Source organism: Cervus canadensis, chromosome 5 (genome assembly GCF_019320065.1).
Source record: "Cervus canadensis isolate Bull #8, Minnesota chromosome 5, ASM1932006v1, whole genome shotgun sequence".
Classification (NCBI taxonomy): Eukaryota; Metazoa; Chordata; class Mammalia; order Artiodactyla; family Cervidae; genus Cervus; species Cervus canadensis.
Window position 1 is genome coordinate 65,843,817 of NC_057390.1, and position 20,301 is coordinate 65,864,117.

At 44.4% G+C, this 20,301-nt stretch overlaps 1 protein-coding gene across 24 annotated transcripts in view; it reads right to left on the reverse strand.

Annotated features, from left to right (window-relative positions):
* The window catches only part of AAK1 (AP2 associated kinase 1), a 163,468-nt gene that overhangs the window by 86,166 nt on the left and 57,001 nt on the right, over nucleotides 1-20,301 (reverse strand). For all 24 annotated transcript variants that reach the window (XM_043468986.1, XM_043468985.1, XM_043468991.1 and 21 more), the window contains exon 3: nucleotides 1,841-1,959. In XM_043468986.1, coding sequence (XP_043324921.1) covers nucleotides 1,841-1,959 — 119 coding nt within the window. The remainder of the gene's footprint in view (nucleotides 1-1,840; nucleotides 1,960-20,301) is intronic.

Consider the following 20,301-nt stretch of genomic DNA (forward strand, 5'->3'; position numbering starts at 1 on the left):
CTTTATTCTAAAACCTGCCCAGCACAAAAGAAGCCCTCCAAACTTGTTTCTGAATGAGTGGGAGAAAGTTAAAGAGTGGGATTAACTCTAACACCTGAAAACGAATGAGAAAGGCATTCTGGGCAGAGGAGAGAGCAGAAGCAAAGAGGGGAAGTGAAGTGTGAGAGCTGAGCAAGGAAAAGGAGAGGTGGGGGGAGGAGGAACAGCATCCAGAAAACACAGGGTGGACAAAGGGAAACAGTGAGCATGGCTGTTGGGAGCCAAGTGGCAGGGGGGTGGGAGGACACTGGTGCTTGAGGACAGATCCACATAGCCCTGACTATACGTATATCAGCCTTGGGGGGAGGGGGTTTTGCTTGCTTTGCAATGATGACAGCAAATTTATTTCTGTCAACAGCTTCTTCCCAAATAGTTTCAGCTTTCTGGAATCTACATATTACCAGGCTCTGTAAAATCCTGAGCTGTACAACTTGCTACTCTATAAGTAGCCACTGAAAGGGCAATCGCACAAGGGCAAGCAAAGCCTGGGGAAATCCCCACGATGCCACTCTCACCCATTTTCTGGACCTCTTTCTTAATGTTCTTACCAAGAACATTAAAATGCAGGGCACAAAGGAGCCATCACCCCTAGGTGACACGTGCATCTGCTACGATCATTATTCATATATTCATTTCATCCAAAGTTTAAGTAGTTCCTTTATGTTGGGGAATGTACTGGAATACAAAGTCTCTGGTTTTAAATTACTTTCTAAATTACTTATAAAATAACATGATAAGGAACATAACTGACACAAACAGAAGTATTGAGGAAATACAAAGGCATTATAAAGGACTACCCAAATTTCTTAAATGTGTAATGTCAAACAGAAGTGAAAAAAAGCGAATACTCCAACAAACTCCCATATATGCATCACCCTGCCGGTGCAATAATCAATTCATTGCCAATCTTATTTCTATTCTAAACCCACTCATTTAATTTCAAGAAATCACATTATTTCATCCACAAATATTTCATCAAATATCTAACAGATGGGGTCTCTTTCTTTAAACACAAGAGGAACCTAAATCCTGAAAACTGAGGATTTAAGAAGTGAGATATAATTAATATATAAAAGGCACAGATTTTAAGGTGCCCAGCTGAGTTCTGACAATTGTGCAGCCATAACCACTACCCAAAACAAGATACAGAACAACGTCCGTGGCCCAGAAAGTTCCCATATACCCCTTTCTAGTGAATTTCTCACAACCAGATAGCCACTTTCTGATCTCTATTACCATGGATCGCTTTTGCTTATTCTTAACCTTTTATAAGTGGAATCAGAATATGTATGAGTAAGCATTTCTAAGCAAGAAAAAAAAAAAGAGAAGCATTCTGGGGGGAAGGACAACATGGAGAAAACACAAAGGTGTGGAAGCCTATGTTCACAGAATGATGAAGGATTTAAGAGGGTTGAAAACTAGGACTGGTAGCTGATAGATAATAAGACTACAAGAAGAGGTTCGTTGGCAACCTCAGATCTCTGTAAGTATTAATAATTCTGGGAACCAAGCTGTTAAGTACATTTTTCCCAGTGCCTCAACCTATTTCTCTGACCTGAAAATTCGTCAGTTCTCCCAACTGCTTCTACTCCTCAACTCTCCAGCTGAGAATGACTGAGGCAGGAGCAACACTCTATGCCCCTTGGCTGTTCACTCCCATCTTGGGCGGGGCCTCATTGTCATCTCAGGGAAGGAAAGAAGCACCCCCCCCCTCCCCGGGGCTTTCTTATGAGAGGGCATAGTCCCTCCCTGACATCTGAACAAGTGAGCCCAAGTCTGATGGTCTGATGGGCAACCTTACCATTATCTGGATTTCTCTCTTGCACACCTGAAGGTCATGCTCGTTGTTGACAAACATGCGTTTCAAGGCACATTTCATTCCATTGCTTGTCCTCACCAGAAACACGATGGCGAATCCACCTGGGGGAGAAGCACACACAGGCTCCTGTAAGTCACGCTGTAGACGTCAGTGGAACAACCGTGTGGGTGCAGACTGTGATGTCACTGCTGATGGTTCTGATGCCATCGTCAGCTAGGCCTAGGGCTGGTCTGGCACAAAATGCATTCTTAAGACTGGGACTCAGAGGTATCATTTGTGAGATAGGGTAGCAAGAAATCAGAAAAACTGTTCCTGAACTCCTACCTAAAAACAACAAAACAAAATAGGAAAACAATAATAGATAAACAGATGAATGAACAGATGAAAAAAAAGAACGAACTACATTCCAACTGCTCTCCTGGGCACTGAGCTCTTGTTAATTCATACACAGTCCTGTGAAGCCAGGTGATATTCTTCCCTGTAAGACAACAATTACTCACTGAAAAAAACAGAGGCTCAAAGAGATTAGATTCAACCAAGGACTTCTTTAAAAGAAAAAAAAAACACCTAAGTCCAATACTTAAACAGAGAGGCCTGGAAATTATTTCAAAAACTGTTTTAAGATAGTTGGCAATCAATTTCAAGAATCTCCTTCCCTTCCTTTCTTCTCATCCCTCCTCACCTCATCCCCTGACTAATCAACAACACGCGTGGGGGATTACTTCTGCCCTCCCTACCTCATGGGCTGCTGAGAAGACACGGACAGTTAGGAAAGAGCTACTCTCCACAGCAGCCACTAGGGAGCACGACAGATTATTGGGCAGCTTTTTTAATGTCTGCACTAACCCTTCTCTAAAACACAGTTCATAATTCATTAAAAGAGAGTACTATAACTCTAACAGAAATCCTTCAATGCTCTGAACTGGTTATACTTTGGTGTTCCACAAATTCTTAGAACCCCTAACCTTGACCTCACTCTTCAAACACTGTCAGAGGCCTTCAGTGCCACTGTTAAAAAGAGTCTGGGTAGATAAGGTGCAGCAAAGCTATCAAAGGTGAAGCTTTCGGATAAGCAGCAGTTGTATCAGACACTTAGTCTATCTGCCTGCTCACACACCTGCATTAATTTAGCTTGTACTACCCTGCACATTGACCCTGGGTACTGAAAAAAAACTGCCAGGCTGTTCTTTGCTGAGCTACTAGGGAAGCCCTCTTTGCGTGGAGGTGATGACTAACTGGATGGAGCTGAACACAGAGAAGTCAGCAGTACAGGAACTTGAGCTGGGGTTATGGCACAGTCCTGGCGTGAGACAGGGCAATCAGTAGTGATTACAGAGACCTCAGGCCTGTGATATAAGACCTGGGCCCAACCATTCCACTCAAAACCCTCGAAGACCCAGCAGCCCTCCAGCAGCTGTCTGTCAATGTTCTCAGTATTTCCTGTTGTATCTTTATAATAACAGTTCTTTTTCAAATTAACTTGAGTAGGATTCTGTTCCATGCAACCAAAGAGAACTTTAATCATACAGCATTGTTGCGTTTTTTCATAAAGCACACACATAATTCTGTGTTAAAAAAAATTTTGAACAGACTCAAATGTTCCAAATGTGCATTTTGATAATGATTTAGCAGAGATTGCATGTTTGTGTATTTCCTGTCATTGTGTTCTTCAGTACTCAGATAAACACTAAAATTTACCATCCAGTCTTTCATTTCAGCTGTCATCTCTCTAATCTTTGTACCTCAACAACATTTTTCATTTTCTTATAATAAAGTCCACTCATACTGCTCAACTGTCAATTTAATTCTACAATTTTGAGTACTTACCATAAAAGATTTTTAAAACTCTAGCATGCATCGACTTCTATTGATAGAAGTTTAACACACATGCAAAAGAATATGATTCTAAGATGCATATTTTTACATTATAATTTTTAGGATCAGAATTTTCTTATAATAAATATATACATTTAATGCGGTAGTATTTGTCTTCCTTTGTCCCCTCAAAAAGCCATTAAATTCATGTGTCTTATAAGCAATTAAACCTGGAGAAAATCATAGTATTAATATAAATGATAAATTATAAAATTTCTATGCATAATAGTAATTGTTTTGTGAACAAGTGGGTATTCCTCTTACAGATTTTGAACTTCTCTTTCAATCACAGAACTGCAGACTTTGCACCAGCCGGGCTTTTGTGCTCTGCTCAGCTGCTCAGTCATGTCTGACTCTGCAACCCCACAGACTGCAGCCCACCAGGCTTCTCTGTCCATGGGATTTTCCCAGCAAGAATACCAGAGTGGGTTGCCATTTCCTTCTTCAAGCAGTGCTGCTACAGAGTGTTAAGTCCTAGCACTTTGCTTTATGGGAGGAGGAACCACATTTTTAGGACCCAATGGCTAGTTGTGGGCAGAACCTGGGCCGGTGTTATTGTCCTAATTATCTAAAAAATGTTCTTTCCACTTAGTGAAAACTGTGCAATACTCATTTAGGTCACAAGGAGACATCTGACAGTGCTGCAGAACAGAAGCTGGGAGTGACTGGTTCCTACAGTTCTGTGACATGTGGCACCACTAAAGGACAAGGTGAGCCTGAAGGAGCAGGTTGGTGATGTGGCAATTCGAGATAACTGCCACCAGGTGGGAGCAGCGCAGCTTTCTTCATCAGGTAGCAAGATGACATTTCCAGACAGAACTGGAGAATCGGTTCCGAGGCCTACGGCAGGATCCAGTCAAGCATAACTGGTTGAGAAATGCCAGCCCAGACTCTCAAAGTCTATGACCAAAATTAATCTACAGGCAAAGAAATGAGCCATTATGCTTCCCACAAACAGAACCACGTTTTAGGCATCTATGCCTATCAAGGGGCTTATATGCAGGAGAGTGCTGCATGCTAAGTCACTTCAGTTGTGTCTGACCCTTGACTACCCTAAGAACTGTAGCCCGCCAGGTTCCTCTGTCCATGGGATTTCCCAGGTAAGAACACTGGAGTGGGTTGCCATGCCCTCCTCCAGAGAATCTTCCCAACCCAGGGATCAAACCGGCATCTCTATGTCTCCTGCATTGGCAGGTGGGTTCTTTAGCACTAGCGCCACATGGGCACTTGCAGGTAAGAAGCATTTAAATTAGGGCTTAAAAACCAAAACAGAAATAATATTGTAACAAGGACAATAAAGACTTAAAAAATGATCCACATTAAAAAAAAAAAATCTTAAAAAATAAAAAAATCAAAGCCTGATAGGATTTGTCAGTTTAAAGATGTTAGTCACTTTCACCACATGGCTGACCAAGAGGAGTGTAAATTTCAGGTAGTGGGCAAACAGCACGACTCTTCCTCACCACAGGCCCACATCCGCCACATGTATCGGGTGAGAAGAGGCACGGCCACAGCTGGAGAGGATATGGGGATTACAGAAGGCAGCTATCAGGCTTCAAGAGAGGTGCTTACCTAAGACTGAGTTGCATCCCTACATCTTGATTAAATGGAAAAATCTAAAGCTGAGCTGGGGAGAGTTTGCACAGAGGGAAGAAAAGCTAACATTCAGCAGAGCCCGTGCCAGTCTGCCCACTGGAGCCTGTGCCAATTGCTCTGCCTACTGGCATTTTTTGAAACACTAACATAATCTTCAGGATTTTGCTGAAATCCATTTCTTGGGAAAATTCGTGAATATATTGAATTGTAACGGGAAAAAGGATCTGACCCATTACATGAGGTAAGGGAAAGAGGCAGGACAGGATAACTTTGACAGACTCACTTTTACCAATTCATTTTAAATGCAGAAACATTTTTTTTTATTTCCACAAAGAAACATGCTTTCTCCCACTTTCCCTAAAATACACAGTACTCTTGGCCTCACTTTCTCCCTCTAATTTCTGATGATGCAGATGGGTACTCTCCACTCACTATATGAATTAGAGGTTTTGTGTTTGGTTCCCCTCTGTATCTTCAGGCCCTACAGCAGTGCCTGATACATAGTGAGTCCTCAAAAATGAATTAACTTTCCTCCTAATGAGGAGACATTAGAAAAGACTACAGAGAGTGGTGGAGATTGTGGCAAACCAAAGTATATGGTCCATGTAAAGGAGCAGCTACTACCCAACTCAAGCTAATTACTGCCCTGTCGCAATGCGAGATGAGAGACTCGGGTTCGATCCCTGGGTGGGGAATATCCCCTGGAGAAGAAAATGGCAACCCAGTCCAGTATTCTTGCCTGAAGAATCTCACGGACAGAGGAGCCTGGTGGGCTACAGTCCATGGGGTCTCCAACAGCTGGACAGGACTGAGCAACTGACACACACACAGAGAAATAAGGACCCTGTTCTAATACCAACGCTTGGTTTTATTGGTCTTCCCATTTTAGCCATTCTATCGAGTGTGTTCAGTTCAATTGAGTGTGTAGTGATATTTAATTGATTTTAATTTGCATTTCCCAATAGATTGCTCATCTTTTAAATTCAGGATTACCTGCTTCCTACCACTGTCCTGGGCTTTAATGAGCACATTATCAACGAGTCACCAATGAAATTACTGAGATAACTTGGACTTGTACCTCTCAAGCAAAGATGACAGAAATGGCTATCTATCTCTGAGGGAAAAAAGGAAAGTGAGAATTTGTAATACATGGAAAAAAAGTGAAAGTGTAGTCGTTCAGTCGTGTCCAGCTATTTGTGACCCCCTGGACTCTAGCCTGCCAGGCTCCTCTGGGATTCTTCAGGCAGGAATACTGGAGTGGGTTGCCATTCCCTTCTTCAGGGGATCATCCCGATCCAGGGATTGAACCCAGGTCTTCAGCACTGCAGGCAGATTCTTTATCATCTGAGCCACCAGGGAAGCCCTTTGTATACAAAGAGAGGGGACTATATAATTTCTAAAATCTTGTTCAACTTTGACATCAACAGGAGGTCATGGTCATCAATATCATTATCTGGACTGAAATCTTTTAAACAGAACCTTCTCAAGGAGCCTGATCATGCTATTCAATACTGGCAATGGGGCTTTTGAAGTAACTGTAGTACTGCTCCTGGCTTTATCTCAAATAAGCAATCATTCTAGGTGGTACCAGGCCCTGGGGGCTGTTCTGAATGAATCAAAACACCAGTGACTCCACTTAGCAAGGACGAGTGAGGGACGGGGAGGGAAGGTGAGTGAGAAGAGAAGGAAAATGCCAAACTGATGATCTGAGCAGTGATACGCACAGAGATAGGGAACAGCTGGGCAGACAATGAGAATGATTAGACCGTGAGACAAAGAAGCCCATCATGGTGCTGAGACAGGGTTTCTGGATTTGCTGCCAAAGAGGTTTTTGGTGGATATTTAGAAATCGAGCCTGGAGTCTGGGTTACCAACATCTGCAGCTTGCTTATTTCCTGCAGGTAAAAGGAAACTTCATTTCCTATCATGGGTCCCATCCACACCTTGAGGAGTGGCTTCCACTTGTGTGAGAGGAAAGGAAACAGAAACCAGAGCCAGAGGAAACTAAAATGAGGGAAACTTCACCCAGACCCACACTCTGCTCCTGTCCTCCACTTCTCCACCCTACACGTTCTGTGATTCTCTTTCAAAATAAGGTTTAACCTAATGACTGCTATTTACTTAATGCAGTTTCTCTTGGAACTAACAGAAAGCTAGCATAAAATAAAAAAAAACAGCTTTCTGAAGCTTCACTAAAGAATCAGACAGAGAGAGGACTTCCCTGGTGGTGCAGTGGATAAGACTCCGCCTGCCAGTGCAGGGGATCCAGGTTTAATCTCTGGTCTAGGAGGATTCCATATACCTCCAAAGAGCCGAGCCCATGCCACAATGCTGAAGCCCACGTGCCTCGAGCCCGTGCCCAGCAAGAGAAGCTACTGAAATGAGAAGTCCACCCACTGCCCCTGAGGAGTACCCCTTACCCCAAAACTGGAGAAAGCCCACGCACTGCCACAAAGATCCAGCCCAGCCAAAAATTAGTTAACAAATAATAATCAGAGAGTGAATCCAGTTAAAGTGGTATCTACCCAGGAGACATAAAAGAAAGGACAACACTAGATAAGTTACTGGAGCTCTTTGGTCTCCATTTCCTCAACTGCAGAAATTAAGACCAAATTAGTGGTATTTAAATGAACGGGTCCCTCGGAGACCTAGGATTACAGGAGATGCTGCAGTGGCGCTACACACAGCTTCCTTTTATCTGCTGAATATTCATTCTGACAAAGATGCTAGAAAAAAGGGGGAAAACTGCTTTAAAGGAGAAAAAAAAAACCCCAAAGAATATTGCATATCCCTAAATAAAGGTAAGGAGTACAGCACTGTGAGCCAGGCAAACAGCCTTCACCTACAAGCCTACCACTGACACACACGTGCACAGGCAGCCTGCAGAGCTGGGGGTGGGGGCAGGGCCGCCAGGTCCACCCCACCCTGAGACCGTGGAGTATTCCTGTGGAGTCCAGCAGGTTAGGTTCAAACCCCGGCTCAGGAGAGCCACGTTCTCCCTGAGGCCCTGTCCTTTCACCTTTCAAAGGTGGCTGAGATTCACCTCTTAGCTTTGGGGAAGACCAAATGACAGGCGAGACACCATTATATCCACAGGAGGGATATGATGAATACAGCTGGTCTGGCCTTACCTACAGGGGCCAGACAGACCATCTAAAGCAGGGAGGCAGTGCAGGCACAACGAAGTGCACAGAGGGGGCCTGCAGATGGGAGATCGTGAGCAGGGGCGGACCCGGGCAAACCAGAAAGGGCACGCCCCGTTCACCAGGCGGCTGCTTCTCAGCGAAGGCCAGCTGTTGCCATGGAGGAATGTGGGCTGAGGGCTGCCAAGTTTTTTGATTTCCAAAAGCTCGATTTTTAGGAGAAATCTCCTCATTTTTAAATCCTGGCTATGACTGTAGAAAAGTTCTTCAACCCTGTGCAAGTCAAGGAAACCCATTTCCAGGCTAGGACTGAACGAGACAGCCCGACTTCGACTTTTACGAGAGTCCTGTGAAGTAGCGGGACATGTATGACGAACTCTACTCTACCAGCTGGGCAACTGAGGCACAGAGAAAAGCCCAAGTGGCTTCCCAGTGCTGCCACCTAGAGGCAGGGCCAGAGGGCGGCAATCCAGGTACACCAATTCCTGGCCCTGACCTTGGTCCACTCTCCTTCTCTGCTGACTCTCCCTCCTCACAGCAGACCCTACAGGACACCTCCATTACCAGGGAAGGTATGGGAAAAGACACGGCGAAAGGCAAGGGACCTGCCCAGGGCTTGGCCTCCCTCGCCGGCCTGGTGGGAGGGAGAACTTGGGTGCAGTGTCTGTGAGCTCCCGCAGGGAGTGACGACCAAGAGGCTGAAACTGATTCACATTTTGCCGAAAGTTTCAGAAGGAACGAAAGTTTTCTAAACTCTAGAACAGATGGCAAGGAGCACAGCAAAGATTCTGCAGGAGAAAAGGTCAGTCTGCAGCATTTGTTCAACACTGATTTCAGTGGGGACTTGGGGTTTGTTTTTTCAACGTCAATCTTGCCTCACTCGCCTCAAATTAAAAACTGCCATGTGCCAGCTTCCTTCTGGGGAATGTGTCAAAGAAGTCCCTTCCCCAGGCAGAAAGAACACCCAGATGGGGGATGACTGGAGGCTCTCAACTTCCTCTCTCCCCATCGGGAGCTGTGGGCACAGTCACACACTGGCAAACTCTGGCAGTGGTCCAGAAACATCAACAGAACCCAATCACGGCCACAGCCCAGGTTGAACACGGGGCAGCTGGCAGCTGGTTCTTCCTCTCTAGGACTGTAACAACTGGGGAGCATCTGCAGTTCAGGGGTTCTCTCTAGGCAAAAGTCTCCTCCATCCCCCAAGAATTACCAGAGAAGGTACCTGCCTTCTGGAACAAAAGGTCACAGTTTAAGAAATTAGCAGGAGGGATAGTTAAGGAGTTTGGGATGAACATGTACACACTGCTACATCTAAAACAGATAACCAACAGGACCTACTATAAACAGCACAGGGAGCTCTGCTCAAAGTTACCTGACAGCCTGGATGGGAGGGGAGATTGGGGGAGAATGGATACATGTATATGGAGGCTAAGTCCCTTTGCTGCTCACCTGACACTATCACAACATTGTTAATGGGCTATTCTCCAATATGAAATGAAAAGTTTAAAAAAGAAAGAAAGAAATCAGGTTGGCTCACACACAGTAGAGGCTTGTGAATTACTGCATGTAAAACCAGAGCATATTGGGCCTGGACTGTCACCATCGGAGATTGACCAGACAAGGGCCTTTCCCAGAGCCACCCGGCCCGCCTTGTGGGAACTGTTTCCATGGCATTAGCTGTCTAGCAAATGCAGAAATGGTAAGAAACATCAGCAGGGCCGAGGTCTTTGTTCACTGATATCCCCAGGTCATGCTGAGCCATTTTCTCTTCTCTATACTACAAGCCGCGTTGATCTTATAAAAACAGAAATTGAGTATCATTCTCCTGTTTGAAAATCCACAGGGGCTTCTGGTCCTCCTTAGAAGGAAACTCCAAATGCTGACATGGCCCGCAAAGCACCCCATGATATGATGTGAGATCTCTCTCTCCAGCCTCATTCACATCACAGCCTCTCACTGCTCATTCTGTTCCAGCCACGATTGCCTGTTTTCTTCCCACACATTGCTTGTGCTCCACGCTACCTAAAGATAGCTATGCATATCCCTCCCTCTGCCCTATTCACCTCATTCCTGGACTGAGCAGCTCCCACGAGCCATCCTTCAAGTTTCAGGCTCGATGTCACCTTCCTGATGAACCTCCCCTGACTGCCCCAGTCCCCACTCCCTTCCTCTTCTGATCAGGTTACATACCTTGCTGTACATACACCCTCCTCTTTTCCTTCCAAACTTATCAGGAGCATAATTCAATACTTAGGTAATTCCTGGTTTGATGGCTTCTTTCCCTGAAACTTGTAAACTGCACATGGACAAGGATGACGACTACCTCACAGTGGCCTGTGTCATGAAGCACAGTGCCCACTGCATAAATGGTCCTCAGGTGTCTGCCTAGCACCCTAAGGATACCAACAAAAACAAGCAAACCAAACCAAAAAACCCACACCACACCAAACTGAGACACGCTACACAGTGCCAGCTTTTCAGAAGGTTAGAATCTAGCAAGGGGAAGAAGGGACATATTTTGAGAAGGCCCATGAGGGATGAGGCAGCCCATCCACAGAGCAAAACCCGAGTGCACAGCCCAGCACAACAATGGGTCCTCTGAGACAAAGCCCACTGGATGGTATTCTGGGTTAACAAGCACAGGTGCAATCTCTACAGAAACCTCTGCACTGTCAGAGTGCCACTTGTTCCCCAAGTGATTCCTTCTTTTAAAAAGAACACTTGAGCTGAAAAGAAAAACCCTCTTCAGTTGAGAAGGAAAAGAAATCAAAACCCCCGTGCCCACTGCTGCCGCATCCCTCCCCTGAAGGAGTGAAGAGCCTCTTGGGCAGCAACTGTCTCGCCCCCGCCCTCCCTCAAGCCACCGGTGCCAGCTATCTTCTAGCAAATGGTGTACAAACCAGGAGAGCAGCTGGGACCGGCCAGAGGGCGCAGAATCTGTGCCCAGGTTCGTCAGCCCCCACCACAGACACCCAAGCCCCAGCTCGAATCATCTCCACCAACACTTTGTTTTTTAATATTTATTTTCTTTTTGGCCACCTTGGGTCTCAGCTGTAGCATGCAGGCTCTTCACTGCAGGGCACAGACTCTAAAGCGTGTGGGCTCTGTAGGTAACGGTGCAGGAGCTCTCTAGTCAAGACATGCGGGCTTAGGGGCCCTGAAGCATATGGGATTTTTAGTTCCACAACCAGGGATCAAACCAGCATCCCCCGCATTGCAAGGCGAATTCTTAACCACTGGACCATCAGGGAGGTCCCTCCACCAGCACTCCATGTGTGTTACTCGTCCACTTTCTCCAAAGAACTGCAAAGCCAAAGTTTGGCTGACATTCTTTCAGCTTCCAACTGTTAATTCCAGAGCATTCTTCTCTAACTTCATGCTTCAAAGCTTACTTCAGTTTCTGCACTTTGTGCTTTCGGAGTAAGATCAGGTTAACCAGCTCTGTTCCAAAAGGAGCATTTTCTATTGTGGTGATTTGAGCTCAGCAGCCAGGCTGAGCTGTGTCTTTTGTTCTCCTGGGACAGGCACTGACATCAAAGGTACATAATAGAAGAGTTTTCAATTCTTTAGGTTTCATTAGAACTGATTTTCAAACACATCTGCTTTGTCCAGGTCACCCTAATCTCCTCGACCCTCCTGGTTATGAGGGAGACAAGTCCCCAAACTGGAAAGCAGGGTGACATTCTCTCAGCTCCCAACAGTTAATCACAGCCCATTCCAACTTCCAGAGGAGGCAATGACAACCCACTCCAGTGTTCTTGCCTGGAAAGTCGCAGGGACAGGGGAGCCTGGTGGGCTGCCGTCTATGGCGTCGCACAGAGTCGGACGCGACTGAAGCGACTTAGCAGCAGTAGCAGCAGCAGCATTCCAACTTCATTTCATGCTAAAGCCTTGTTTCTGAAGTTCAGGATGTCTGACTGGACTGCCCATCACTGTCCACCAGCTCCCAGGTCGTGCCCCCTCCCCCAGTACCTGTGCACCAGCTCCCAATCTCCTTCCCACCCCAACTCTCACCATTACCCAAGTCTTAACAATTCTATTCCCTAAATCTCTCTGGAACTCACACTGCTCTTTCACCTCTGATGCTCCTTCATACTCTTCTCTCTTCCTACCAGAACTAAAATAGAGTTCTAAGTGTCATGCCTTGGATCTCTTTCCATTCTTAAATTCTTATCTAAAAACTCCTCTTAAAAGGATTCATTAACTTTCCAAAGTCAGAATAAAGACCAACTTCCTGAATGCAGCAGTATGCTAAGAACCTTTATATTTTCCCCCATTTTATTGTGAAGAATTTCAAACACACAGCAAAATCAAAAAGATCATCCTGAGAGCCTCCATATGCTCACCACCTAGAGTCTACAATTGTTAACATTTTGCTACACTTGTTTTATCACATATTTATCATCCATCTATGTAATCATCAACTCATATTTTTGATGCATTTCCAAGAAAGGTGTAGACCTTGGTGCACTTCACCCTAAACACTTCAGCATATCTTTAACTACTATTCAGAATTTACAGTTCTTCTGAAGGGGCTGAGTAGAAATAAAATCTATTTACAGAGAAATGTATAAATCTTAAGAATATTATTGGATACGTATTGGTGAATGCACAGTCAAGTAACCCAAACCCCTAACAAGATATAAAACCTTTCAAACACAGAAAGTTCTCTCAACCCCTTCCCAGACATCCCACCCTCATAGCACCCCTGGATGCAATCTACTTGTAGTTTTATCAACTTTAAATCTTCATATAAATGGAATCATACAGTTTATGCTTTTTTGTGTAAGGATCTTTTACTTAACATAATAGTTTATATTGGTATCAGTAGCCTGCTCCTCTTATTGTTGACCTGTGTATCTTTTCTCTTACTGATAGACATTTGGGTTATTTCAAATGCGGAGCTATTATGAACAAAACTCTAAACGCGTTGTCTTACAAGTCTTTTTGTGTCATATGCTTTTATTTTTCTTGGGTAAATACGTAATGGTAACCCACTCCAGTATTCTTGCCTGGAGAATCCCATGGACAGAGGAGCCTGGCAGGTTACAGTCCATGGGGTCACAAGAGTCGCACACAAGTTAGCTATTAAAACAAATAAGAATGTAAGTGCTCCGCCACTGAGTGGGTATATATTTAATTTTAGAAGAAACTGCCAGACCTTTTCGCAAAGTAGTTGTATCACTTTACACTCCCACCAACAAAATATGCTCTAGACCTTGATAACCTGAATACTTCCTGTCCTGGCCCAGAATCTATCTTCCCATGGTCTCTCCTCTACCACCAAGCTTTCAGAACGAGAACTTTTTTGCTGCATGTCATTCCCTCTGTGGAGAACATTATGACCCAACCCTCTGCTAGATAATCGGAGTTTAACATTGCTAAAATAACACCTCTTCCATGAAGTCTTCCCTTTCCCTGATAACTGCCCTCCCTGGCTTTTTCTTTTTTTTTAATTAGAGGATAATTACTTTATCCCCCTGCCTTTCATTATCACACATTTGGCCTGTACGTTTATTGCTGCACTCAGCACAATGTGTTGTGACCTCCTGTGACGTGTTCATCTCCCTACGAAACAGGCTAAAGCAAAGAAGGAACCACTTTTTTCTGCCTCGGCAGAAAGACTTGTTATGTCATCATAGTACTTTGTTATATACTATGATACTTTATATTTTTTCATAAAGCGTACTACGTATACTTTAAGGTTATCATTAAACACTGCTTTTAGGACTCTGAATACCATGCAAGTGTACGAACAACATTCCACATTATTCTCTAGGTGGGGCACTTGAAAAATGAGTCACCAAAGACAATTACAACGGCAAGAAGAGCTTCCTGTTACTCCCGGAGGCCTCGGGGCCAGCACGGTGTTTGGTACGTTTGCTGCTGCTGTTCTTGTTGAGTCACTAAGTTGTGCTCGACTCTTTCGCGAGCCTCTGCCTACGGGATTTCCCAGGCAAGAGTACTGGAGTGGGTTGCCATTTCCTTCTCCAGAGGATCTTCCTGACCCAGGGATCAAACCTGCATCTCCTACACTGGCAGGTGGATTCTTTACCACTAGCTACCAGGGAAGCCCATTTGGTCCACAGGAGATGATTAATAGATATTTCATAAATTAATAGCAATGTGAGAATGCTACTTCCCTGCTGATAATACTCCTCTAGCCCCAACCACCTACAAGATGAAATCCTACCCTTAATGTAGCAGACGAGGCCCATGAGAGTCTGGAGCCCACACAGAGCTGAGGGCCTGGATGGTGTCCCCTAGTGCCTCGGTGCTTTCTGCTCAAGTTCTGTATCTGGAATGCCTGCCTTCTCTTTAATTAGTAAACGAGTAGCTTTAAGTCCAAGTGCAACTCAAACCTGAGCTCCTATGTGAACTCTGACCTAACAGAATGCCCATCCCTGCCTTATTTTCTAACCCTGATTATATCCCACTTGTCTGCAAACCAGTCTTTGTGGAGGACTATAATCTTTCTCTCAAAGGGCAAAGATTTTACTTTATTTTTATTCCCTGTAGGAAACACATTGGCCTAGCTTACAATACACTCTACCCAATGCTGAAATGATGATCAGATACATTATATCAGATGGCTGCCTCCTCCTGGCCATCGCTACCTGGACCAGGAGCACATAGCAGCCACACATTCTCTCTTAAGAATCTGAGTACCAACTTAGGAACTGGAATTAAGACAGTGTGGGACAACCATGCAGACCAGGCTGGTAGCTACTGTCAGTCATATACATGCTCACAAATAAGCAGAGAAGAGTGTTTTGTCCAAAAAAAAAAGCAAGCCATCAGAGCAGATACTTGGAAGAAGCTGCAATTCGAGACTATGAGGCTCCAAGAGGAGGTAGATGGGCAGAGAGACACCTGATAACTTTCTAGTACTCACAAAATCCAGCTTCACTTCCTGCTATTGGGTTCTGGAAGGTTCCTTTATATTTATTCAATGCATTCCTTTTGACTTACTTGAATTTGAATTAAATTTCTGTTCCTTGCAACCCAATGACCCTGACACCTTGCACCAGTATGTTTATAAAATACATAAGCATTGATACAATCTAAATTTTAATAATTTTAACCATATAGTTTCCTTTAATAGAAAGCATCCAAAACAGTGTTAGAAAGTGTATTAAAAATTATACTTGAAGAGTGATAATTCTTAAGTTAAAAACTAGATTTAGAGATTTCCCTGGTGGTCCAGTGAGTAAGACTCCATGTTTCCAGTGCAGAGGGCCTGGGTTCGATTCCTGGTCAAGGAACTAGATCCCGCATGCTGCAACTAAGAGTTCATATGCTGCAACTAAGACCAACACAGTGAAATAAATAAGTACTTTAAAAAACAAACAAAAAACTAGATTTACATTAAAACAGATGCTGCATTAATATACAAAGCTCTAAGTAAGAAAATGATGAAAATCCATCTGGGAAAGGGCAGATACAGGGCACCTGAACGAGGGACACGGTCTGTGCTGCAGCCTTCCTTGGGCTCAAAGACCAAGGTTAGGGAGTTGGGGAGATAAAGATCTCCAGCATTCAAAGTGCTCATTACTTGGGGAGGCCAAAGAGATGGTTTTTACCAGAGATCATCAGAAAGCAATCATAAAGAAGAGGATTTAGTTCTCAGACGGAGTGGGCTCCTCAGACTAACAGTGTGGAGTCATACACATTAAGTGAGAGAAGAGCTCAGCCATGGAGCACCCTGGGGGGAGGCCTGTCAGGAAGGTAAGTCTCTGCAGGGCCCTGGAGCACCCAGCACCAAACAACACACTGAATCTACGTGGGGAAACTTCCTCTGCCTTTGGGGTAAAGCCAGGGTCAAGATTAAGGTGAGTGGAGTGAGATACTTGCTATAGGTACAAAAAGACAAAGTCAGTATTAATGATTTTTTTCCTTCTGACTCAGGCTGCAGTACATGCATTCCAAGTCACTTCAATAGTGTCTGACTCTGTGTGACCCCATGGACTGTAGCCTGCCACATTCCTCTGTCCATGGGATTCTCCAAGCAAGAATACTGGACTGGGCTGCCATGCCCTCCTCCAGGGGATCTTCCTGATCCAAGGATCGTGTCTCCTGAGTTTCTTGCATTGGCAGGCAGGTTCTTTACCACTAGTGCCACCTACAGCTAGGTATAGCACTATTAAACTGATACTGGTTTTATTTTAAATTATGGTATTTTGTTTACCACGGTTTCTTGCATTCATTTTTTAAAATATTTATTTATTTGGCTGCGTCGGGTCTCAGTTTCAGCATGCAGGGTATTTCGTCGTGACTCAGGGATTCTCTAGTTGCAGCGTGGGCTCAGCAGTTAGGGCACTCATGCTCAGCTGCCCCGCAGCGTGTGGGATCTTAGTTCCCTAACTAGGGATCGAACCCGTGTCCCCTAGATTGCAAGGCGGATTCTTAACCATTGGACTACCAGGGAAGTCCCTCTTAATTTTATCTTTTAAATATTACATTAAAACACTGCTGTTGGCGACTAAGTTTTTGGGTGCTGTCTTCAATTCCGCACTGAGGTGAGTGTCTCACCCTAGCCCTGGCCTGACATGAAAATGCTGTCTGTACATTAGAGAGATCTGCCTGGGCACCATACCGTCCTTCCCTTCTGCCCCAGGGAAGACCTGAGAGCTCAAGACATCCCTCAGCGGGAAGAGAGAAACTTGGTGAGGGACTCCAAAGGAAGCGGGAGCCGGGAAACCCAGTAGAGAAACAGGGCTGTGGAGTCAGTTTCTGGCTGTCAGTGGGAACTACAGTGATGCTGATAAGCTCCAGGGATGGCCAGCTCCCGAGCTCCTCGGCCACAGCTGAGATCAGACTAGACCCAGGAGCCAAACAGAGTAAAGAAACCAAGCTTCACTGAAGCAGAGACCAAGCCTCAACAGTCCAGACACCAAAATAGCATAAGCTTATCAATTCGATCGATAGTGAGTACCAACTAAAACAGAACAGAGCAATATGGGTTAGGGAGAAAGAGGGGTCTTCCAATAATCCGAGTCTTGGGGGCATCTCAACAAAGGGTTGAAAGAAAAGGCTATGGGATCAGTGCAGAGCAGCCAGAAGCCTAGGGGGAAAATATCTGAAGCTTAACTAGGAAAGTGCTCACTCACCTGGGAGCCTGGACAGGCACCCGGAGAAACCAAGGTGTCATGGGGTTCTAAGAGGTTGATGGCCAACAAAGAAGGGAGAGAGAGCTGAAGAGCAGATCCAGCCAACCGGGAAGTAAGAGCTCTGGATACCACCCAAGCATCCAGTTCTGTTAAGGCTACAGTTCAAATAAAGCTGAGGCGAGGGAAAAAATGAGGGCTGAGTATTCCCCAAGCTATATCAAACAGTCTGAGTTAGGCAGCCATACCTTCTGGTAGGAATGTCAGCTGGCACTGCTTGGAAAGCGACATGGAAACATGTACAAAAAGCCCAATAGATCTTTTGACTCCAAAATTTCACTTCTGGGAATCTACCCTAGGGAAATATTCTGAAATATTCACAAATTGGGTGCAAAAATGCTCAAGATGAAAATAATTACTCAAATTAATGAAAAATGGAAATGACTTAAACGTCCAATAAGAAAAGATTTGGTTAAAAAAAATGAAAGTTTGTTCATATAAGAGAATATTACATAGCCATTAAAATACTGAACATTTTTAATGTTAAAATGTGCACAATATAGTCAATAAAAAGAATAAGATACAAAGTTCTGAGTTTATTAAGAACAGCTATGTAAAAATGCATATCTGTAGTGAACAGGCTAGAAGAAAATACAACAAAATGCGATGATTAAAAACATGCAAAAAATTTTCTAAGACTGAGTTACCTGGGAGAGATGACATTATAGATGATTACTTTCTTCCTTATCCTTTTATTTTCCAGATTTTCAATAATGACCATATATTACCTTTCTTAAATTATTAAAAAAAAAAAAAAAAACTCTTTTTGTTGTTTATTTTTAAAGAAAAATCTGTGTTCCAAACCCTGGGAGGCATATTAAGAAAGTATTTCCATTCCAAAAACGACCAGGAAGGAGCACAGCAAGACCAACCAACGAATGAAAATCCATGCGGAGAAAATTTCTTCTGCCCCTGGGGTAAAACCAGGACTGGGACTGGGGTGAGGGCAGTGAGCCAACAGCCTGGGGCATGAAATTTATACAAGTGCCCCAAAACTCAATAATCAAGATACGTAGCATTTTCATGTATTTTTAAGTGAAAATAATGGCCAAAAAAATCCAGAATGAAAAAAATTTCAATTTTAAATAAAGACAGGATCAGTACTGATTTTTCGTTTTGTCTTAGACTCCAGTACGGCTGGGCACAGGGCTGTTACTGATCCTGTCTTTATTTAAAATTCTGATATTTTGTTGACCTTGACTGGCTGATTTCCTGGGAAATTTTCCCTACCGTCCATGATGGTCAGGGCAGTGAGGTGGAGCAGTCCCTGAGTGTCCTGATGGCAGTACTAAGCAGGAACAAGAGGAGAAAGATGATCGCCCTGAGAGGGAGTAAGTGGTCTTGAGAGGAATCTAGAAGGCCCCATGAACTCTCCCAGGCTTCCCCAGACCATGACTCTAGCTCGACTTCTCTTTTCAGTGACTTCTCATGATTAAAATATATGACTGACACCAACCATAAAAGGAGCATTAGTCCTTAAGAGAATACTATCTTAAAATATTTATATGTTGGCAATTATGCTTGAGTTTCATCATGATATAAACACATGATACACACACAAACATTCGAAAAGTGAATGCCGGTGAATTATAAAAATCAGCTCAATTAACCATGCTTATGAAAAGTTCTTCAAGGCCTGAGTTCACTTGGTGACAGACAGGCACAAAGACCTAGAAAAGAATGGCCTCTGAGTTCAAAAACTCAAGTCATTCACTGACCAGGAGCATCACAACCCTAGACAGCTGGCTGAAAAAACGGCTCTGCTGTTAACACTAATGTCATCAAAATATGAAGAGAGAGAAACACACATACAATAAAACACACCACAGCATTAGGGCCACGTGGCCTATGCTCCATCTACCTTCGCATCTTCCATCCACCTGACAGCACATCTGTTTAGGACACATCCAAAAATAGCACGACCGAGATTCAGCTCTGTGCCAAGCATCTTCGCATGCACCCACTAACTGCATCCTCATGACAACCCTGTGAGGCAGTATTATTATACCCACCTTTCTGATGGGAAACCACAGGCTCACTCCCTAAGCAGGAGAACCTCAGTAACCTAGGCATGTGCCCTGTGCCCTGGATCTGTGCCTAGCAGGCCCATTTCCTAAAGCCCACCTACACAGCATGCTTCTGAGGTCTCCTCCAAAGACTTCCCTGGTGGGCCAGGGGCTAAGACTCTGGGCTCCCAAAGCAGGGGCCCTGGGTTCGATCCCTGGTCAGAGAACTAGCTCCCACACGCCACAACTAAGATTTTGCATACTGCAGCTAAAGATCCCACATGCTGTGACTAAGACCTGGCACAGCCAAGTACATAAATAAATATTAAAAATAAATAAATAAATAAGTCTCCTCCAGCACATTCTTCTGTGATTTTCCCATCCAAATATCCATCATCCATTCAGAGACTCAAGTCCCGTTTAATAAGGAAAGTGAGACAGAACAAAGCAACGAATCTACTGAACTTTCCACTCTGACCTTTGGTACCACCCAGTCAGAAGCGGGTTGCTCTGCTGGCCCGAGGAACCAGGCTCTATAAAACACTGCACTCCCCTACAATGAGGGCAAAACGGTGCCCTCGTCTTAACTCTTCCTACCCGGTTCCATTCTAGGTGACCCCCCCAACCCCATGACAGGGAAAGCTGAGTGACAA